General features: G+C 40.4%; 1 protein-coding gene across 1 annotated transcript in view; it reads right to left on the bottom strand.

Moving 5' to 3' along the window:
• The window catches only part of tsnare1 (T-SNARE Domain Containing 1), a 186,085-nt gene that overhangs the window by 17,325 nt on the left and 145,372 nt on the right, over positions 1–23,388 (bottom strand). Inside the window, exon 11 of the mRNA XM_029505222.1 lies at positions 15,947–16,060. Within this exon, the coding sequence (XP_029361082.1) occupies positions 15,965–16,060 (96 nt within the window). The 3' untranslated portion in view covers positions 15,947–15,964. The remainder of the gene's footprint in view (positions 1–15,946; positions 16,061–23,388) is intronic.

A 23,388-nucleotide genomic window follows, 5' to 3' on the forward strand; every position in this document is an offset into this window, starting at 1 on the left:
CATATAGAGCAGGTCTAGACCAAACTCTTTATAAATTTATTTAAAGAGACCCAACAGATCCCCCGATGAGCAAGCACTTGGTGACAGTGGCAAGGAAAAACTTCCTTTAAGAGGCAGAAACCTCGAGCAGAACCAGGCTCAGGGGGGGCGGCCATCTGCCTCGACCGGTTGGGTTGAGATAGTGAGAGAGAGAGAGAGAGTGAGAGAGAGAGAGAGAGAGAGAGAGAGAGAGAGTGAGACAGGCATTGGAGGGGGGGGGGTGTAGGCAGGAACATGTTGCTGCATTCAGAGCCCTAACTGTCAGCGACTTGATTAGCCAAAGTCTCTATGATCACTCCTGTTTTTATGATCTCAGAGTGAGGAGAAATTAGTCTGAGTTTATTGTAGTGACAATGACATAGACACGTGGACAGTAAGAGACTCCTGATCTGATCAAGATGAAAACCTCAAATTAGCTCTAATACAGCACAGATACATATGAGAAACTTGTTTTATGAGTTAATATCCCCTATTAGTGAATAGTCTTTTTGTCTTATGTCTTATTGAGTGACAAATGTGATCAGCTGATATTGTGCTGATTGTGAATAAACATTCTGGGGCTACTTGATGACATTTAAAGCCATTTCAAAGATAGTCATATGAGGAAAAACACAAAGGCCTTAATGTAGGAATCGAAGGGCTAGACAAGAGCTACTGTAAGTTGAAGAACATGAGGTTATGATTTGTAATTTTATTAATGCAGAATCTACACCTGCTTTACAATCAATGAAGACATGGAAATCTCACTTTCTATGCAATATCTGACCTTTAAATGCAGAGACAATGCCATACAATAATGGTGGCTGACACCACAGTTCTGCACTCGGTCATATATCTGCATTTCCTCTGAAATGCCACAGCAGTTACACTCTATTTTCATTAATGGTTGCAAATTTTAGACCTTTTACTAACTGCTCAGTTACTGACGTCTTAACATGTACAGTATACATAATAATTGAATCTTATCATTCTATTTTAGCCCACTCGTGTCCATAATAGCGGGGGTTGGAGACTGGGATCATTCAGAATTAGAGGATGGAAGGAAATTTCTCCAGTGCAATTATGAACAACTAAGCTGAAGCTGTGGGTGTGTGTTATGTGTCATCTCTCTCCCACAGTAATATGTGAATTAAGTGTACAACGGTTTAACCTTATAAATGTGTCTGTGTCTATGTCAGTCAGTGTGTGTGTGTGTGTGTGTGTGTGTGTGTGTGTGAGATTTGGCCTTTAACATCAGTGTCAGTGTAATAGTTGATAAACTGCTCTCATATTAGAGGAGTCTGTCATTAAGTCATTCCTCCACCCATGTGGCTGATGAAAAAATGTAAGATATCAAAAAATAAATACATACATGAATACACTGAGAAGTTGTAAAGTTGTTAACATTTTAAAGTTTGAATGGGGTTTGTAGCTGAACGTATCCAAAAGAAATTGAGACTTGAAAAAGCCCTAAAATTCTAGTTTTCTCACCCTCTCCAATTCAGTTTGAATGGGATTGTTTCACCATGTTTTTGTGACTTTGTCAAAGATTTGCCAAAAAAATGTATTCTTTAGAGAAAAGTCAGCACACCAATCCTGACTGTGTGCTGCACATTTTGATAGAAATCTGTCTATGTTTTCTAAAATCTGTGTGAGGAAGAGTAAAAATAAGAAACACGCAGGATAATAAATGTGACCTGTGGGCTTTACGTATCAGCGATGAAGGTCTGGTGGTCGCTGGGCTATCACAGGGCTGACATGCAGAGACAAACAGCCATTCGCACTGAGTCATGTTTAAGTTAATTTAGAGTGACAAAGTAATAAAAGGTGCATATCTTTGGACTGTTGGGGTGGGCCAGATTACCAGGAGGGAGCCCAAATGCTGAGAGCATGCAAACTCTACACACCAAGTCCCCAGACATGAAGAAAAGCAAAACCTAACTTCCAGCAACCCCAGGTCAGTTGATGGGTATAGATTTAGTGCATGTATATAGAGAAATCCCCAAATGACACTGAACAAGATATGAGGGCAGTTCCAGTAACATAATTGGTATAGGAATAAGTGTCAGGCTGCAGTTATTGCATTACTTAGAGTGTCATAAAGAGCCTGGCTATTGATTTGAGAGCAGAAGCAGCTCCCCAGTTATTTCTGTCATCGTCACTCCCATTAAACTGATGTATGGCACTTGCTTTTCTCCTTTCTGCTTTTCCTGCTTCTGTTCACCGTCATTCTTTCAGTCAGCCTTGTATACACTCTGGCTGTCTATTCAGAAAAAAACAAAACAAAACACATTGTCAATAACATTTTTTTAACTAGTTTAACTAGTTAGTCTAGCTCCTGTTACCAGGACAGTAGGATAAAGGGACTAGAGCTTTTCTAGGCTTACTGAAAACTCAAAGTCCTTGACAAAGGAACCGCAAGTGCATTTTACTACACATTCATACAGCACTTTTCCACACACACACACACATTTCCACACATAGAGTTTGGTTTTCAGAAACACTATCCCAGAAGCACTTCAAAACGCAGACTGAAGGGTGCAGAAATTGGACCAATTACTCATTGACCCAGTCTACCTCTTGGACTATTTAACAATTTACTGAGGTGGGACTGGAGGTTCGGTGAGGCTGTATAGGCACAATGTTTTCAAGTAAATTATGATTACAACATGCCAATGTTTGATTATGTACAATGGATCATATAGGTTTGGTGTGTTAGCATGCTAACATTTGCTTATCAACCACTCATTTTTCCTACAAACCCACTATAACTATATAAAGTACTGTTGAGGAAGTACAGGTATGATGTACAGTAGTTTATTTCAAGCAATATTTACATACTATTAGATTTTCAGTTGGTTTTACTCTATAATAATAATAATAATAATAATAATAATATAACCCCTGCTCAACTTATCTCATATTTACACAAAACACTGTCTCTGTGTTTAGGAAGTAAGAAAACAAATAGAAGTAATTTTACAGAGAAGTTTCATGTTTGACCGAGAGCAAACACCTATTATATTTTTCACCAGTGGAAATCCGCTGGTCCTAGAGTTCATGTTCCCACTTATACTTCCAGAGGTTGCAGGGTTTTTTTTTTCTTTATTTTCTCCAATGTTTTGGCTCATTATGTTGTAGGATCAAGCAGCAGTATATGGTCATACTGCAGGATAGCACTCTCCTAATAACACATCAGAAGGTGTATGAACAATTTGCTCCAGCACAGCCCTTGGCCAGACAGAGAGTTTGCAAGTCAACGGGAAAACAGCAAAATTACTGAAAAGCTTTTGTTGTTTCTTTTTTTTGTGTCAACTTTTGTGAGATTGATGCAGTTAGTCGATTATTTAAATATTCTATTATTTCAGTCCATCATCAGCCCTAACTGGAAACTAGTTTGTTGGTCATTATTGAGTGAAATGACCTTTATCTGGCAGGGAGGGCAATGCTACAGCTCAGTGAAAGCAGGGAGGAACAAAGACAGAGAAGATGCAGAAGGATGGACAGGGGAAGGGAAGCAGGTGCTGGTAAGAACTTGTGGATTGAAGGATGCTGTGCTTTTCCTGTCACCTCACTCAGGATTAAAAGAGTCCAGAGGGTTTCTGTGTAGATCTCTTGAGAGATGGGAGTCCAGATAATTGAAGGCATCCCAACAGAGGTACCAAGTCAAAGATAGGATACATAGTGATGGAATGAGAGAACAGCTCAGCCCATTTCAAAGAAGAAAATATTTTTTCAATAAAAAGGAGTAAAAAGGTCATTTAAAGTTTCTGTTTTTATTGAAATCTTACATTTCAATACATTTTTTTGTATGTTATTGAATAAATATTTTGAATATAATTGGTAGGTAGGAAAACTGCTGGCGCATTAATTAGTTTTAATAGCTGTGAGAGTTGTACATGGCAGTGATCTCGTGAGCCAGGCAGCTAAATAATGACCTAAAACTCACTGTTGTAGAATAAAACTAAACATGCATTTTTGCTACTTAACATCGTAAAATGCTGACTTTTAATCTTTCTGTTCATATGTGGACATCAACTTTTATTGGTTGGCCCTAAATAAAAGAATTATGGTGAGTGATTCTTTTTCAGGGTTTCATTGTCTTTGTTGCAGAAATGGTATCTTAACATGTACTCTAGATACCATGTCATTCAGTTGTGGTCATATTTGGTCTCCTAAGTTACTAAGTCTTTGTTGGGAAAGCCTAAACTCTTCCATTACATTTCCAGGTTCTTGTGATATCTTTGTTCTAAATCTTTCTGCATGGTATTTGTTTGTGAGTGATCTCCTGGTAAAACCTTGTAGTGCCTCTGTGCTTTTTTCAGTTTGCATTCCTCACCTTTTGAAGCACAGCAGTCAGACTCTGAGTTGGACATTGACATGGGTGGTGATGGACAGCCTCAAGAAAAATGTTTGAAGAGGTACAAATGTAATGAGTGATGACGTGGTCAGCCACTCATCGTAGCATATTCTCTCCTGGGATTATAGATGTCATGATGACATCCAACATTCTAAAAAAACACAAAAACCTCCCTACTACAAAAATACAAAAACAGAAAGAAATGTTGTTTCTTCTAGGAAAGAAGAAAGAAGAAACGTCACTTTAGCTCTTTTCAATTCACTCAGCTAATCTTTAGCTGTGGCTTAATACAGCGTCTGCCTCAGGTTCTCCTACCTCATGGACATGCCTGAAATACCTCCCCTGGGAGACATCCATAAGGCATCATGACAAGATTCCAGAACCACCACATCTTGCACCACTTGATGTGGAAGAGTAGCATCTCTACTTTAGGCTCCTCCCATATTGCCAAGTTCCTTACCCTGTCTGTAAGGCTTTGCTGGCTACTTTATGGAGGAGGTTCATTTTGGGCACGTGCTTTCACAACCACTCATTCTTTCAGTCACCTCCACCTCATGACCAGGTATGGATCAGAACATAGAAAGACCAGTAAAGAACTGACCTGCAAGGTGTTTTCACCACAGTGGGACAGTATAGTGTCCACATTAGTGCAAATGCCATGTCAATCCATCTATCCATCTCCCGCTCCATTTCCCCCACACTGGTGGACAAGAACCCATATGATAAAAATCGATAAAAATTATGAACAGAAAATGTGACAAGGGGGAGCCCTGAAGGAGTCTAACCCTAACTAGGAATGGGTCTGACTTACTGCCAACAGTACAGGGAAACAATGGCCAAATGCAGAAGGCCATCCAACCCATGTTCCCAGAGCACCTCCAACAGGTTTACCTGAGGGACACCTTCTCTACATCAACAAAGTGCATGTAGTGGTTGGGCAAACTCCCACGCACTCTTCACACTTGTGAGGGTATAGAGCTGGTACACCATCCCATGGCCAGGGTGAAAATAGCACTGTTTCTCTTGAAACTGAGGTTCAACTAACTGGCAGACTTGCCTCTGTGGCCGCCAAAACTGCTGGTAGCTGTTAGCTTACATTGCTCTATAGGTAACATTCTTCAGTCTGACGTCATCCCTCAACTCAAATATCCACCAGCAGGATCAGCGATTACTGCCGCGACTAGCACCGACAGTCTTGCAGCCATCTTTGCAATGGGAAAAGACTCGGACCACTCAGATTGCCTGTCCCCTGTCATCCCCTAAACATAGCTGAAGGTCACCATAATTGAGTCCTGAGTGTTTACTTTTTCCTCTGCTGTTCTAAAGGAACCGAAAAGAGCAAAGAAAGAAAAAAAATATCGTTGTGTGCTGTAGTAGTAGTTTTTTGCTTGCTTTTTCAACAAATAATATTGTTCAAAAAATTGTTTTCCTTGATGAATTTGATGTTTTTAGTCACTCATAAAAACATATAGAGGATAAAAAAATATTTACAAGCAACTATCAAAATGTATCTAAAATACAAAAACCTAGAAGACCTGTGGTAGTCTCCGCTGCTAAACTGCCAGTAAATAAAATGGATGTTATCATTAAATTCAGGCGTAAATCTTAATTCAATTGTTTCTGTCAGGCATGTGAAAAGTAACTGTGGGTGTTATTGACCTCAGGACACCAGGGACGGATCATTGTTAAGTGTGACAGAAAGATTATGGTGGACAGCTACTGAAATAGATGATCTGTTTATTTATGTTATTTATGAGCATCTAAAAATCAGCATCTCCTTGCGGGGCAAACTGACAACCTAAACAAATACAACAGAGCCTAATAGAGAGGGTAACCTAACCTAATCTAACTTTAATTCTCCGCTGTGCTTGTTATATGCTAGGTTGGCACAGTCAGCATTACTCAGTTCTTCTGCAAGCAACTGCCCTTCCCTGTGTTTTTGTTCAAGTCCAGAGCTGATGTTGTACCAAATCTGCTAGCCTTAAAATTTTTCACTCTTGAGAATATTCGGCTGGACCTTGTGTTGCTTCCCTGGAGGAGAATTTAGTGTTGCGTTGGAAAGTCATGAACAGGAACAGGAAATGTCCTTGTCTACTGCTACACTGACTGCTATACAGGTCATTATAATTTTGTGGAAAATGTTGTAAAATCCATGATGAATGAATGAATTAATTAATAAATTTGTCTCTCTGAGCCAATATAATTTAACAATGAAGGATCTGTGTGTTTACACTTCTAAAGTTAAAATCCCCAAAATGTATAATAAATTGATTGATCAGCTATTTCTGTATAAATTGAGAAATCTCTGCAGCCACTAAAATATTTGGTGGAGCCAATGTAAAATGTGTTATGCTCATATGGATCTTATAGATAAACTTCCAGCTGAGTATACGCATAAAATTGTTGACTTTGCCAGGATTATAAGTGTCCTACTGTGTAAATACACCACTTCTACACAAATAACAGGTTGTAATATGTTTTTCCTTCAAAGTTAATTTCCATAATATTTTCTATCTTTCTCTTTCTTCCCACAGACAGGACCCATCATTGTCATAATGAATTTCTTACAGCTTCTTGCCCTAATCTTAACCATCACATCAGCATGTGCAAACCAAATACAAACTTAATTCTAAACCTTGAACCAAGCGCGAATGTTCAAACGGCCATTTAAACTGATGAAATTCACATTTTTTGGTTCCACACAAAACTGTAGGACTTCACAAATATGGTACAACTAGCACACACTTGGTTGGTAATCCTGTCCCATCTGCTAAAACAGGGATTTTGGTCTATTTCCATGAACAGAAAGAGCTACTCATCTAAGATCTGGGTAAATAAAGGAAAGAAAAATGTGTGGGAACTCGAGATAGAAATCTAGAGCAAATACATTATTATCACAAAAGTGATGAAATTCCACACTAATGACCAATAAAATACAAGAATTCACACTGAAAAGGGAAGAATCCAAAGAAACAAAAATGTCACTGTCATTCTAGTTGCTACAGTAGAGACAGTGGTTTGTACAGGGATGCAAATTTTGTGTGTTAGTGTGCTATCATTTGTTGATTAGCAGGAAATATAGAATATTTTTCACACTGGCAACAGGGCAATGGTTGAGGAGGACATAAATGAATAATCTATGGACTTTGAATATCCATCCATCTTCTACAGCTTTTCGTTTCACAGGGAGAACATGCAAACTCCACACAGACAGGCCCCAGGCCAGGAATCAAACCTGTGACCTTCTTATTATGGGGCAACAGTGGTAACCACTATACCGCCGTGCTGTCCCGGACTCTGAACAAAGGAAAAAAAAAAAAGCAAGCAAAAAACAAAAATAAAAATAAGCTACTACCGACAGCGTGCAGACACTTGGCTGCCTGTGTAGACTGTGTGTCCTCAGACACGATTCTTTTCCTGCTCCAGTATGTACTGTACACATACTGACCTATTTATGCCTCATGTCTCTGTAGCTGTAAAAATTTCACTTAACAATATATTATATTATTACATTATGTTAATGCAAATCGGAAAATTGACTTCACAGTATAGATGTACTCATTTACATATGCGTCAGTTTGTATCAATCAATGTTATACAGCAAACTGTGTGAACATTGTTTTTATCAGCAGTTAGGATGAAGATGTTGAATATAAAATTATAAGTTTATGATCATGACAGAACAGAAGGCCATGATTTGGGATGTGTGCTAATGTCACATCTGCCTGCAAAATAAACAGCAGATTATCTTACACATTTACAGCCTGAACATTGTGGTCACTGTACTGGACTTGGTCTGAACAATGTTAAGGTCAGTGCTATAAGTCAAAGTACTGTTAACACGAATGACCAAAGGTTTCCCAGCAGAACGTTATCCAAAGCATCACACTGTCTCTACCAGCTTAACTTTTTCCCATAATTCATCCCACACCCAGGTAAGGGACACAGCGCGTGACAAGATGTAAAGAAAACCTAATCCATCAGAGCAGACCACCTTCTTCCATCCCTCCATAGCAGTTCTGATGCTCAAGAGTCCAGACAGGGGTGAAAATGTTCACCCTGAATGGCCTGCAAATACACAACCTCACACACACCAAACTGCAATGCTCTGCGTGTTTTCTGACACCTTTCGATCAGAACCAGCACCAACTTTTTCAGCATTTTGATCTGCAGTAGCTCTTCTTTTGGATCAGACCACACAGTCCAGCCTTCACTATAGGAAAATCAATGAGCTTTGACTCATGACTCTGTCTGTGGTTCAGTGGTTTTCCTTTCTTGGGCCACTTCTAGTAGGTCTTGACCTCTGCAGATCAGGAACATCCCACAGCAGTCTACACATCAGTTTGGTTCTTGTCAAAATCACTCACATCCTCGCACTTTTCCTGCTCCAACTCATCAAATTCCTGGGTTCTTTCCTATTGACACTGAAATCACAATGCAACTACAATAAAGCTGAATCTGTTCATTAAATGTTGCAATAAATGTCAGGAGATCAGCAGCAACCATGGTGTGTCAAAATTTCATTTGAGATGATAACAATACTATACGTGGCCACTGACCTGCAGTCATTAGTGTGTCTGCTGCTTTTTGACAGCTCTGCAGAACATCAATAAAACTTTGAACATGTGCACAACAGTCATTAACAGTCTTCACAATGGTCCTGTCTTTTTTTAGCTCTAAGATTTTCTTGCTGTGGTAACTGGTGGTGTCTAGCCATTTGATTGTCGACCGCCGACTGCTGAGCCTCAACATGGACCAGGCGCCACGGGAGCATCGATTCAGCCTGCTGTTTTATGAATAGAGTGCTTTGTTCCACAGGATTTCCATTTTCCTTCCCCCAGTGGAAAATAGGTTGTGATCAATACTTTATGCAAGCAGACACATTTTATATTGAATGTCAAGTGAATAGAAACAAACAAAACAAAAACATATTCATCAAAATATCTTCTTCAGCCATGAAAAAAGTACTAAAACTCTTTAGTTTCATATGGCAGTTGGTTAAATCTTTAAAATTGTAATAAAGCATTTTATCTTGCTTTTTTTAGGTTTGATCATTTAATCTTCTTTCGTGTTTAGTTTCTCAACTTCCATTGACATATATTGGTAATAATCTATTTTCTCCTATAAACAGCAGGGGGAGGCAATAAAAAGAAATCGAAACATGCATTCAACTTCTATATATACGTAATGTCCTGCCACTGAAGAATTGAATTTGAAGGCAGGCGTCAAACCAGAAACCTTGAAGGCCAAAGGTAGTCACTTTTAATCATTCTACGTGGCTGTAACGTTTGAAGGCTGTGCTATCTGTCCATATTAACTGGTCTACTTATTCATTATCTGTCAGGCAAAAAAAAGTAACTGCAGGTGTCACTGATCTCAGGACAACTGCACAGCCAAGTCATTGTTGATGGTCCAGCATGAGTGAAGGTTTACAGCTAATGAGATAAACACTTCTATCAACAACAACAAAACAAAAATGTGTGTACAGTACTTGCTAAACCCTGTCAGTGTATTGGCAAGGGTGCGTTGTGAGCAGTGAGACTGTAACAGTGGATGTCTTTTCAAATTCAGTGCAATCAATTGAAATGATACTGGTCAAGTGTAATGCAAGGAACTTAAGCTCAGTTTCTCAGCTTTATTAAATTTGTAAATCCGACTTATTCGTTATTCTCGTTATTCTCCTTGCCTTTAAGAGGTAGTTTATAAAGAAAAATGAGCATCTGTTCTGCCTTAACTAAAATTTACAGACAGTAAAGAAGGTAAAGAGCCCACCACACAGGAAATATTTGGCTGTGACCAGCTGTGATATTACATCCTGCTGATTATTTTTTTCAGTTAGTGGACAGTTAGTGGGATTTTTAAAACAGGTAGTCAACAGAGAGCTGTCTAGTGAATAAAAGGTGAGCACACAGGTGTTGTGCACTAATAGGGGTAATTTGGAGATTAGTAATTAATATCAATGATTACGAAACTGATTATTGAATATTGCATGAAAAGAATATTTACTATCAGTAGTAAATTTCGGGGCACCACATTGTTACCAGGGGACAATGTCCAAATTATCAATATCAATATCAAATCTCAAAAGCTTTGAGACGACACTAATAAAGTGGGTGGGCATGAAGAAGACTTTAACCTGAGCCCAGATATGCCCTTTGGTGACAGTCGTTGAGAGGGACCAAGCGATCCAACGGGTCTTGTCCAATCAGCAGGGGTTCTGTGCCGATTCTGTGTCGCACATATGTGCAAGGGGTGTAACCAGGGTCATTTCATGGAAAGTGCTGCTAATCAACAGCTGGGAGATTTATCCTGCATGTAACTAGTGATGCTAATGTCACAGGTCTCCAAGGAAGATAGTTTGCCGAGGGAGGGCATTGCTCTGGCAACATCTGCAAACAAATCAGAATTCATGAGACTTCTTTCAGAACCAGAATCCAGCAGAGCCAGGGAGCAGGTGCAGGCCCCTATCACCACTGAAGTGTATATGCGGCGTGTGTGGCTGTTTCGGACAAGGTCAACCAAGAAGGTCAGGGGAGCAGGGTGGCTGTTAGTCGTTATTGAAGGTGAATGAAGCTCAGGGAGTGCGCTGGGTCCATTTGGTCCTCTTCCCCAATCCACAAAGTAGACTTTGAACAGGGTAGAGTGAAGAGGGTACCTGGCCTAGTCATGTTGATGGCTGCTTGACATCAGGTTCCTTAGGTGCTTCCGGTTGGGCTGGCGGGCGATTGCAGACATCCATTGCCTGCACTGTTTCGGCCACACACTTCCGTACGAAGTCTTCCATGCTCTGTTGCTGGAAGTCCCCATCCTTGAAGTAGTTCTGTGTTCTTTTCACACCTGTTTGCTGTTTTGCTCAAAGTGGACTTTTCTGTTCATTTGAAAGGAGTTTTTTTGTCGCCTTTTTGTTTGCCTTGGTTGTGGAACTCATTGCGATCGTTGGCTCTTTGGCTCAGGTGCCCGCCTTGTTGGCGGACCTGATCAGCGGCATCGACCTTGACACAGGGGTTCTCGGGCCTTCCAGTGTCAGGTCAACCAGCACCAGTGCTTGGATCTTCAGGACCCTGGCACTGCTGTCTGATGCTTTGCTTGGGCATACTTGTGTTTCCCATGCTAATTGCGCGTACCTCCTAATCTCCTGCATAGTGAGATTGCTGGCACGGCAGTGCATGGTCACATCATGTGACATGCACACTTTCATGTAAGTTATGGAGAAAAGCATGGTCTTCTTCTAAGCCAGGCATGTTACGCCCTGGAAGTACGCTGCTGAAAGACGTCTGTAATACTCTTTCAGTGGTTCCAGCCGTTTCTTCAAAATGCCAAAAGTGTTGAGTAGCAGAAGCCGGGTCAGTGAAGTGGGATTACTCCTCCCACAAGGCTTGACAGAACGCTGAATAGCAGTCTCTGATCACCGGCAGAAGAGTCTCCATGAAGACATGGACACTTCTGGAGGTGGTTTTCCACAGCTTCTCTTTGGCAAAAGCACGGGGCAAGTCAAGGAGACAGCGTTCTACTTCTCTTAAGTAGTCTTCAATTGTTGACTCCTGGTTCCCAAGGTCGAAGCGTTCTAAATCTCGCGCAAGAGATTCAAGATGCCCTGTTCTCGGTGGACACCCGCATCATCTGAATCATCTGATGTTTGTTGGTGTATTGGTTCCTGGTAATGAGGACAAGACACCCCTTTCCGCGGTGCCGGAGGCACCTATGGAGCGGAATTTGTGAATGAGGGCATGGACTATGCCATGCATTTGTTTCACCAGCTGATACAGGCAAAGTCCCAATCGCCGTTCAAGAGGTGAGGATGGTGGTTGGATTCCGTCAAGGTGGGAGTTCTTCTCCCCTCAAATAGGGGAAATGGAACACTGGCAGACCGGCTGAGGTGCGCTCCTTGGGTAAGATTCCTTTGCATACTTACCATCGGCCATTGTCAGTGGGTAGGGGTCAAGCGTGGCGTAACCAGACCAAGTTTCAGCAGGCATCGGTTCTCTGCCCCTTGTTTTCTGGTCAGCCAGTATGCCTTGGACCGTCTGAGTAGTCCGCTGCGCGGCGTCAAGCTCCTTGCTTAAGGCTCTTAAGGCCCGCGCTAGGAAAGCATGGAGTTCAGCCCCTAGCTCCTCTGCTAAGGGCTCTGTTAGCTGAGCCTTACCTATTTCTTTCAGGGTGGAGGCTACATCCAGATCAGAAGTGGTGTCAGACAGGTTGACGTCTGTCATTCTATGACCCCGGGTTCCCATAAACTCCTTTCCCGCTCTGCTTTTCACGGCATGGAGGTGAAGTTGCAACTCTTGACGGAGGTCCTGAATGTCCTCATTCACTTCTGTCAAGAGCCCTGCTGTCTGCTTGCACTCATCCTGCAGGATCGAGTTATGACGTTGTTGAAGCTGTTCAATGCTCTCTGCGGCCAGCAATTTGGCTTTCTGATTGTAAAGCAGTGTTAGCCAACCTGTGTTATGGTGTGTTTTTCACCGGCCTTCACACTGACTAATGGTGTAGCAATTTAGGTTACTTAGATCCTCAGTGGATAGCCTCATAAGGCTGGCGACTGCGGACTGCAGTTTCGGGTCATACACCTGTGTCAATACCCTTTAATAGCAATGCTTACTAAGCAAGCTCAAATTCCGCTGGGATGCACAGCTGGCCTTTAACCTGTGGCTAACAAAGCCTATAAGACCCTGAGAAGGTGTCTTCACTGTAGCTGCAAATAATCTCAACAGAGGTGACATGGTGGTCCTGTGCCTCTGTGAGTGGTTAGTAATTAGCGTGCTTTCCAATTACAGGACTCAGAGAGAGAACACTGTCCGTGTTCTGGTATAATTCAATTTATGAAACCTCAACTGCGATCCTCACTACAGTAGAGCCACTGATGTAGTGCGTCAGTAGTTAGTTAATAGTTAGTAATGTGATGGTGTGAAATTAATCCGAAATATTACAGCAATTATTATAACTATTATAATATTGGGTATACTATAATATCATTATAATGTTGCTGAAAAATTTTAATTGTGAACAAAAGCGTTCTCAATTATCACTGTTGGATTATTGTGTTATTCTTGTGACACAGCTGGAATAAAACAACCTCAAACAGGGCACCAATTACGTTGTGCACTAGTAGGGGTAATTTGGAGATTGGCAATTAATATCAATGATTATGAAACTGATTATTGATATCTAGAATTATTTACTGTAAGTAGTACATTTCGGCGCACCACCCAGTTACCAGGGACCAATGTCCAAATTAGCTAACTCAATATCAAGTCTCAAAAGGGTTAACAGAAGGAATGAATTCTTAGTGGCAGCTGGGAACGGAGGATGATTGTTCTTTGTTAGCTTCGGGTAACAAAGTTGGCGTGCGTCTTCTCAGCACGTGTATCAGCTGATTGAATTTGAGGAGGATACAAAAACAACACAGCAGTCTGTGCTCGTTCCACTTGTTGAAGAGTGTGACCCAGGATTTTGTAGTGGCAGGATCCAAATGTTTGGTGTTGCTCCCTTCGGCGATCCGGTTGAGACGAAAGCTGGGACAGATCTCTGCTGCAACTGTGGTACGGGAGCATCTTTATCACCTGTGTGACGTCACCAGGGGTGGATCATGGGGTCGTGGCACCATTTTGAAACAGGCAGACAACTCTGGCCAGGCTTCAGGAGGGACATGTAGGCCTCTCTATTGTTCTTTTCAGAGCACAACAACATGTGCGTACAACAAGTTAGACTGGGAGGATATACAGTGTGTTATGGTTAGTATTATGAACACCTTTCAGTTCAGGATTGAATTTACCCATCAGACCTGTTTTTGAATCAATAATATGATACTTTTCATGGGAAAAATTGCAACTTCATGTGAGGATCTGCAGCATTTCGTGAAAAGCTACTCTGAGCTGAGCTAAGCCAGCTCTGTTTTGAAAAAAAAAAAAAAAAAACGATTCTCACCTTACTTACCTTATCTCTTTCACCAAGATTCAACCATTTCCATTAGCTTTTGAAGGCTATGTCGAACTGAATACTGGAATAGCAGGAAGATATATAACACCTTTGCAAATGGTGAGAAAAGGCCTGTCTGTCTTTGTTTGCCCGCGTTTCTTACACAAATACCACTCCAACCCATGGGCTGTTATTACTTTGTACCAAATGGGACGATGTGTAATGAGATCAAAACAACTTCTTCTGTGCTGCTCCTGAACAAGAATGTTTCCATGACTGAGAGCAAATTTTGCTTCCACTAAAGCCTCAGATGGGGTCCACTGGGGTTGAGTATATTTTCCCCATTACAGCCAATACCACTATGGCAAGTCCAATTTTTTGAAAGACATGGAAGCATTTTCAACTGCAGTCACAACAGTGTCAGTGTGGCAAGGAGTAAGATGCTGCGTGATATCACTGAATGTTTGTTAGTTTCTTCCCTGCCCTGCTCTGTACCATTAAGGATTATTTCATACCATCAGCCCAAACGATTGACAGGTGATTTTGACACCATCACGTCACGTCATTCCAATGAGAATGAATGTGAGGTTGTTGTCCTCTACCATTAAATATTGTGCATACTATTGATGAATATTATTATTTTAAGGAGTAGCATATAGGGGGGAATCACTCATCTCACAGTCTTATATGTACTCTCCCAAATACTTAGATGTTACCAACCCAAACTTTGCCAATAATTTCCTTCATATTTTGCACCTATTGTTGATCATTCAAACACATCATGATGTCAAACTGCCTTTAATGAGTAACTCCACACAGGATTTACAAGTTGTGCAGAAAATGCAACTTGCTAAATATGAAACATGTCAACAGAAAAAAATAAAATAAAACAAAATTTCATCAGGAAAATACATTCTTCCTTCTTCCGTTGCTTGAGAGTCATAAAGTTCTTTTCAGGACACTAACAGCTGACACTGAGGAGATTATGTGACTATTTCTGTTGAATTCCTAACTTGGCTGGTTTCCTTGTTGAGAGAGGATGGCATATAAACCAGAGGTGTATGATATTATTGGAAGAGTATCCTACAAGAATCAACTGGAAAGACCTGTCTTCTTTCCATGCATGAGTTCTCTGTCTCCAGAAGAGTTCCTTCAACAGAAGATTATTAGATAGATAGATAGATAGATATCCCAGACTGGGAAATTGCAGTGTAACAGCAGCATTACACATAGGGAATAAAATATATAACATGAATGCATCTGGGTGTTCAGTCAGTAGTTTGGCAGCGGTGGAGCTGATGACTTCACAGGCTACCGCTGCATCAGCTGACGTAAAACTCTTAGGCAGCCTGTTTACTGGTGACTATGGCACATCTAAACACAGAGATTTTTGGATGCATTCCAAACTTGCCCATCTTGCACCCATTCAAACCAATCTATGTATTCACACAGAATACTGACAATTGCCAATACTGACGCTGCATATGTATTGTTGTGCTGTTACTCTTTAGACTTGTCTACAGCTGCAGCTTGCTGAAATCCTGTGTTCCTGTGTTCACATTCATTTCAATTACTATTACAATTTTAATTTGATTATTTTCTTCACTCACAGGTTAGGGGTGGCACTGTTGCATTGTGGATGATGGAAATTACCTCAGTAGCCAGCCAGTCTTATTTCCGTGCTGAAACAGCAATGATGATGGTGAGGATGGTGAGGACTATAGCACCCGCCACCAGGAGGTAACACTTCCTCTTCCTCAGCTGCCTCTGTGGGGAAAGAGGATTCAATATATGGGTGCAGTTCAAGCATTAGGAATATTATTCTGCTGTGTCCTCCAAAAGGAAAACCTGCATCTGGGGGAAAAGGCAATAAAAATAAAAATGTTTTTTGCATACCTGTTTTAGCAAAAAATAAGCATATTTGTCAGTTGTTGTCCGCTTTATTGAAGAGAGCAATGATTCTTGAGAAATACTCAGGCCTACACCCAGATGAAAGCCAAAGCCCAGGCGAATTAACAGCCCTGTAAATGTCAAGTTCCAGTTTAATTATCACATAGCCACAACAGCCGAACTGCCCTGTTACTGCCCTTCTGTTGTTTTTGAAATAATTCAATGCAGAAGCACAGCACATGTTTACATCCACTCACAAAGGAGCAAAACTGGCATCTTGAAAGTGAATGTGAAAGAACAAGGAAAGTGGCATTTCAATGGTTGAGATAAACACAGCTGTAGAGGAACGGGGGAGGTTTAAGGTCATGCTGACAGATACAGATAAATTGCAGAAATGGGATGAGTGTCAAAATAAAATTCCAGTGGTTGCCTGCATTTCCTTCCATCAGTGTAGTGTGCAGTCACCAATGTGATGGCTCCGCTTCACGACACCAACCTCAAACACACTACTGAGTGGAGGAAGCAAAGAGAGGTCTCAGGCTGGCAGATAAAATGCACAAACACAATCCTCTTCTCTGATCTTATTCATCCAACCCACGTATTATGGAGATAATTAGCCTGTTTAGTGGTCGTGCTACTTAAATTCAAAAGTTAAAAATAGGAGGCGTAGGGGGGGCAAAAGAGATAAAATAGCATTTGTTTTTTTTTTTTTTTTTTTTTTTTTTTTTTTGCAGGTTTATCACCTTATTACCAGGCTCTGAATTCTCTTCAAGTGGTTCATTGAGCCACGGTTTCTTTGTTTTATTTTTTTTCAAAAATGTTTAGTTGTGCGATTTTCAAAAGCACAGTGAATGCAAAAATTAGCTCAGGATGTGTTTGAACCTGAAAATGCTTTTAGCAGACAGGAAGGAGAAGTGCATCAGTCGCCGATGATCGTTTTTTAAAACACAGAGATATAAGATAATTTACAACCATTTATTTTCTCAACAGGTTTACAGCTTTAAATGGGAATAAAGTTGCACATTACAGACATTGTATATATCTATCATCTCTCTCTCTTAAATGTAACTTATTTTATGTGTGGTCAACTTTTTGCTCTTGGATTTTCCAAGCAATATAATCATAAAATAAATACAATGAATATTGTTTGTCCAGTTATAGTAGTTAGGAAAATTCTAATTCTAATTCTAATTATATTTGAATTCACAGTATATTGTCTTATGTATTATTTCAATGTGGGTATTGATGCAATTAATGCTATTATATTTATATTTTTTTGTGAAGAATTAGCTTTGCTATTATAAAATTGTACAGTGATGTTTTCTGCAAAAGTAATAAAAAATAAAAGATTAAAATATGTTATTGATTGGCTACGTTTTTAAGATGAATTTTCATTTCTTTCGGTGGTAGTTGTTATAATGTTGTTAAGAACTTGTTTTCACGAGTTTTCACTGTGAGTGGATACAGAGGGACGAAGCCGACATCAAAAACTGCTTCATAACAGAAACATGTAAAACCTGACAATTTCATAGTTGCATTGAGTCTGTTAGCTTTGAATGATTTTCAGAACTATTTTCTGTTTCATTTCCAATATTGCCTCTAGTGTAATTTAGATAAATGCTTCAAACAGTCCTTCACAGTGCCCAAGCTTTATTCATTCATGTCAATTACTTGCAATTTTTTATTTTATTTATTGGGAACAAAACTGTAAAGTGGGTGAGCACAAAATATGAAAGTAAATAGAGTGAAGAGTCGGGTTAAGGGAATATTTATATATTTCCTTGTCTCCTTAGGCAGTGATGATGTCTTGGAGCACAGAATATATGTTGTTCTGAAATGCTTTTTCCCCCCTTTTTTTCCTGCCTGTTTTCTGCTACAAAGGCACCGAGAGCAGCGGCGTCAGACCAGAGCCGAGGCTGGAGTCTTTAAATCCTGACGCGCTTCAAAGCACGGAGAGAGCAATTCATCTTCTTATCTGAGACTCAAAACAGCCTTTCTGTGTGGAAGAGAGAGGGAGAGAGGGAGAGGGGGAAAGGAAGGGAAAAAAAATGCTGTCGAGTAATTTTCCGTTTAAACGTTCCACTCCACAACAATTTGCATAAGCAGCCCTGCGTCTGTGATAAGAAGATTGGTAATTTTCAAAGGCTCTGTGGGGATTGAGAATTAAAAGCCTTTCTCCACTATCTCCCCTCTTGCAGCTGGCCACCACAGATTCCCCAGCTTCTCGCATGCATTTCCTCCTAAACTACGCCTTATAAACTTTCTCTGCCATCCTCTCCTTCTCCCTGCTTGCTCTGACAGTGCTGAGTTGTTCCCTCTCTCTATATACTGTATTCCCTCCCTCCCTCTCTCATCCAAAGTCCCAAATTCTTTCTCTATTCCTGCTGCTTGCTCATCCTGGCATTGCTGTTATTTGGGGAGTACAAGAAAATAAATAAGGTAGAGAGGGAACAAAAAAAGGGCTTAGTATAACAAAGGAAGTGTCGCAGTATTTTGAAACCAGAATTTTCCAGATTACAGGACAGGCGGAGAGGCGGGACACAGTGACTTGCAGAAGGAGAGGTGGAGGCGGAGAGAGAAGGGATGCTCTTATTGCCAGTGACTTAATCTGCCAGATAATGTGCCCTCAGTGCCAGCCAGCACTTCAGGGTCAATGGGTCCCAGGATACCCACAGGGAGAAGACGTGATCCACTCATCACCATTTTTATGTATTTTTAACATCCAATATAAGCTAGATATTTAATACTGAAACTCAACAAGTTTTACCATCCGCCTGGATTTAAATATATATTTTAAATATATATATATATATCACATCAACTATCACTATAACAAATCGTTTTTGTCTTTGTGTATTGATAACATAGCAGAGTCCAGCAGTGGGAGAGGTTCAACCCCCAGTCACAAGACAAAACAATGGTAGGTAGGAAGGACATCTGGCATAAAAACTATCAAAATCACTCATGCAAGTCACAGAGATGACTTGCTGTGGTGACCCCAAATATGGAAAAGTCGAAAGTAAAACTGCAGAATGTGAGTAAAAACAATGCAAACAGATTTTTCAAATAAATAATGATGAAGCATAATTTAAATGTCACAGGACACTAGAGGGACAGAATACAAGTAAATGTAATTTTCATATTTGCACTTTCATTTGTTTGGGGGGCTTTTTTAATCATTCTGTGCTCACTTCTCCAGTGGTTTAACAGAAAATCAGCGGAACAAGAACACATACAAGTAGTGGGGGGTGGGGGGTCACCTACTGGTTTGCAGATTTTGTGACATTTTTGCGAAAATTTGTGTCAGAACTGAATGGAAACTTTGCAAATGGCAACACATTTGTGCTACTTGCTTACAAATGACTTGACTTCTCCGGTGCTTTCTTGGAGAAACTGAAAGGAGCTCTAGAAACAGCAGGTAACCGAGGCAAGAGAGGACCTGAGTCTCTTCTGATTGAATAACTATGTGAGCGATTAGATTATTTGAAAGAGAGAATCTAGAAAAGTTGGATTGGTGTCCCATGTGCGTGGCTGCTTTGCTGTGATATCCCAAAGTCCAAGAAGTGCTGACAGCTGGTTTTACAGTAAGGCTCAGCTTCTGAGTACAGACTGAGCATTTCTCTGTGGATGACATGGTATGTACCTTGAAATAATATAGGATCTTTACTTTATTCCAATTGATATTTATTGCCGCAGTACAGTCAGCCAAATATTCAGCATTTAAAATGTTTTACTCATCAGTTCTTGTGCCATTTGGTCTGAGGAAGTATTTATAATCTGCACAAGTAGAGTCAAGTTGCATTGGGAGAAGAGGAAGCAGATATCCTTTTCCCTTGTCAAATCTTTTAGCTAGGGGATAATTGGCCATTCCCACACATCCCTGCAGTGCGTGATGGGGCTGCACCAAGGTTGTCTCCCAAGAGGATTCACGGTGTCCAGGGAAACATCCTGATCAGAATCAACTCTAATGGCTGCTTTGAGCAAAAGAGAGCTCAGGTTTTTAAAGTCTAAACTTCTCATCCTTATGAAAAAGCCCAAAATTCATGGCTCATATTTTCAATGAACAAACTAACAAATCTTTAGTGAGGGTGCAAATACTACCAATTACACTTAACTCTGGTGCACATAAAGCTGGTGCAATTTGGGTTGTTTAATTTGGGGGGGGTTAATACTGGGCTCAGACTGGGGAGTACTAACGCTCATCCTGACTATTTTACACTTAGCTGCCAAAGCCAGTAGAAGCACTTTGGCAAAGCTGAGCTGCAAGCCGGGGGTAGTCAAAGTAGATACTCCAATTCTTAGCTGCACCTAAAACTTCTTTCCATTACAGTACCAAATAGAAAATGTGCGAAAGGGAAACCAGGGCCAAAACAGATTTGGTTAGATTTTTTATTTATTTATTTTTTTAGGTTTTTGCAAAAGAAACCAGCACCGCAACAGAAAAGATTTATCACTGAAGACCTCAAGAGAGTCATAACACTCCCCCAAGACCCAGAGCAGCCATGATCCTTATTATTTGACAGAAGAGCAAGTCCACTGATCCACATTCAGGACAGTGTCTGCAATGCACCTACAGTACTGAATCTGAGATCATGAGCAGCTACAACAGTGTAAAAATTTCAATATTGTAAAGATTTACACCTTTACATTGCTATTTCTCAAAATGAACATAGTATTCAAACAAAAATGCCTTGTTTTATTTAATCTTATAGCAAAATTTATTCTGATAATACTGTGCTTATTGGGTAATATTTGAAAAAAACAAAAAACAAAACAATTTATTTTGTGAACAACACCAGCACAAGATACCAACTATATTGCAAACAAAAGTGTTATTGTTTTCATTATATATTAGATCACACAATTATTGCTGCATCTGTTGCCCTCTGAGATTGATGAGCTACATGTTCTGAATATTTTGAACTACAAATTCACTAAAATCCGAGCAAACCACTTTCTCATATTTTAAAATGTGTTCACAGCAAATAGAGCTGCTGCTGTTAGCTGGACTCTACACCAACAGGTACATTTTCAGAATATTAAGGACTTCAGTACCCAGACAGCTTCAAAATTCCCAGCATAAATAACCAATATATTCAGTTTAACAACTCCTTGGTGATGCTGTTCAGGCACTTAAGGCTCAGTCATTTACCAAACCATTTGGGTGAATGGGATGCATATGCATTCCTGTTTATACTGATAGTGGTAAAAGTCAAGGAAGACTTGTTTTTGTTTCCCACATGTGCACGTCAAGGTCATCACTGCAGATCAAGAGCAGCAAAATGAGATGAATTCAAGAAAAGATGAGACAGAGGGGAAAGGAGCATGAATGGCTTGTACACCTTTCCATTTTTCAATATATCGTTGGCTGCCTCAGACTTTCCACAACTGTAAACAATCTCAAAAACACCTCTTTCTCCACGGGAGAAAAACTGCATTAGAACCATTAGGGCTGATGGCACTGTCACACAAACAATCAATCTCATCTCTACCTCCCTTACATGGAAGACAAACTTGCTGTTTCTCTGAGAGAAAAACTACTTACCTTGTGTGACATGAGAAATACCCTCATAATGCAACAATAATGCATTGCAATGATAATGGCCGTAATATTATTCTCCCCTTATCGCATCTGCTTGGGAAAATTGGAAGTTCATAAAATAAATAATGTTTAGAGCAGAACTGCTTCACTTGTAATCGGCTTATATGCAATTTACATAAAACTCAGAGTCCCATGCCGTCACTCTTATTATGATATTTAAGAGGAGCGGCAAATACAGCAAAGCTGCAAAACACAAACTTCATGAACAATCGAGGCATCTACGGAGGAGGCCCTGTTACAGCCATTGTCAACAATGGAACAACACCAATGACAAGCACAGCATTTTGGTCTTTCATTAAACACGCAATGGTCTTTTATTTGAAATTGCTGATGAGTCAGTCATGCTGTATCTCTGACCTCTACGTCAGAGTAACAGAAAAGTGGTGCAGACTGAGCAGTTTTATCAAGCTTTGTAAATTTATATATTAAAAGCCCATGTTGTGACCAATGATCTGTGGTGGGATGACAACTGTACCAACAATAGTAGCAGATAAGACCAGGCTACACAATAGACTGCTCTGGGAAAAGTTGCATGTTATGGTGCAAGCATTACGTGGTTGTAACTGCACTTTGACATTGCTGTCAGCACTGCGGAATACACATCAGCTTCATTGCAAGGGCTCATCGATGCTGATAAACAATATATCAGCATGATATCGAAACAGATAAACAAGCAGATTCACGATTCAAATTGTCTCGTGACAACTCAAACTCTTATTCAGGAGCATCAACTGGTTGATGAGAGTTTGTATGGAGGCCAGCAACTCATTGTCCCTCAGATACATTTCAGTGTATAGTTGAAGTTATGTATCCTCACTTCGTGCACTGGCAGAAGAAAATGAATCACTCGGCTTTCATGAGTGAGTTTACCCACGTTTACAAAATCAAAGTGTAATGTCTGGGTGTTTTTAAACAGAACAGAACCACTCATCAACAGTCATTCACGAAAAGGTGATATTTTCCAACTTTAAAGCACTCGCCTGGCAAAGTGAAATACTTAATCTCTTTGAAGACTGCGAGGCAACTTCAAATGGCATTAAACACATAATTTTGTTGCCCTTTTGACTACATCACCATAGTACTATAAGATCATTTCTGATAGGCCTTCATTCATTCATTCATTCATCTTCTATCGCTCATCCGTTTGCGGGTCACAAAGGGTTGCTGGAGTCAATCCCACACTGGGCGAGGCTGGGTGCCCTTGGACAGCTTGATAGTCTATCACAGGTTTCTGATAGGCCTGTCTCATAAATGAACCATATCATGATAACCATAATCATTGTTATCATGTCAAATTAACATAAGAATGACTGGAAGGACCTCAGGTTTCCCAGCATAACCTTATCCAGAGCATCAAACTTCCTCCACCAGCTGGTCTTGTTCCATAATGTACCCTGGTGCACACCCTTCCACAAAATATAAAGAAAACCCGATCCATCAAAGCCCACCTTCTTCCATCGGCCTGTGGTCCAGTTCTGATGCTCATGTAGCTATTGATGGTTGCCCTGACTGTTCTGCAGCTACACAGCCCCATACACACCAAACTGTGACGCCCCGCATGTCCTGACACCTTTCTATCAGAACCAGCATCAACTTTTCAGCA

This window comes from Echeneis naucrates, chromosome 6 (assembly GCF_900963305.1).
Source record: "Echeneis naucrates chromosome 6, fEcheNa1.1, whole genome shotgun sequence".
NCBI lineage: Eukaryota > Metazoa > Chordata > Actinopteri > Carangiformes > Echeneidae > Echeneis > Echeneis naucrates.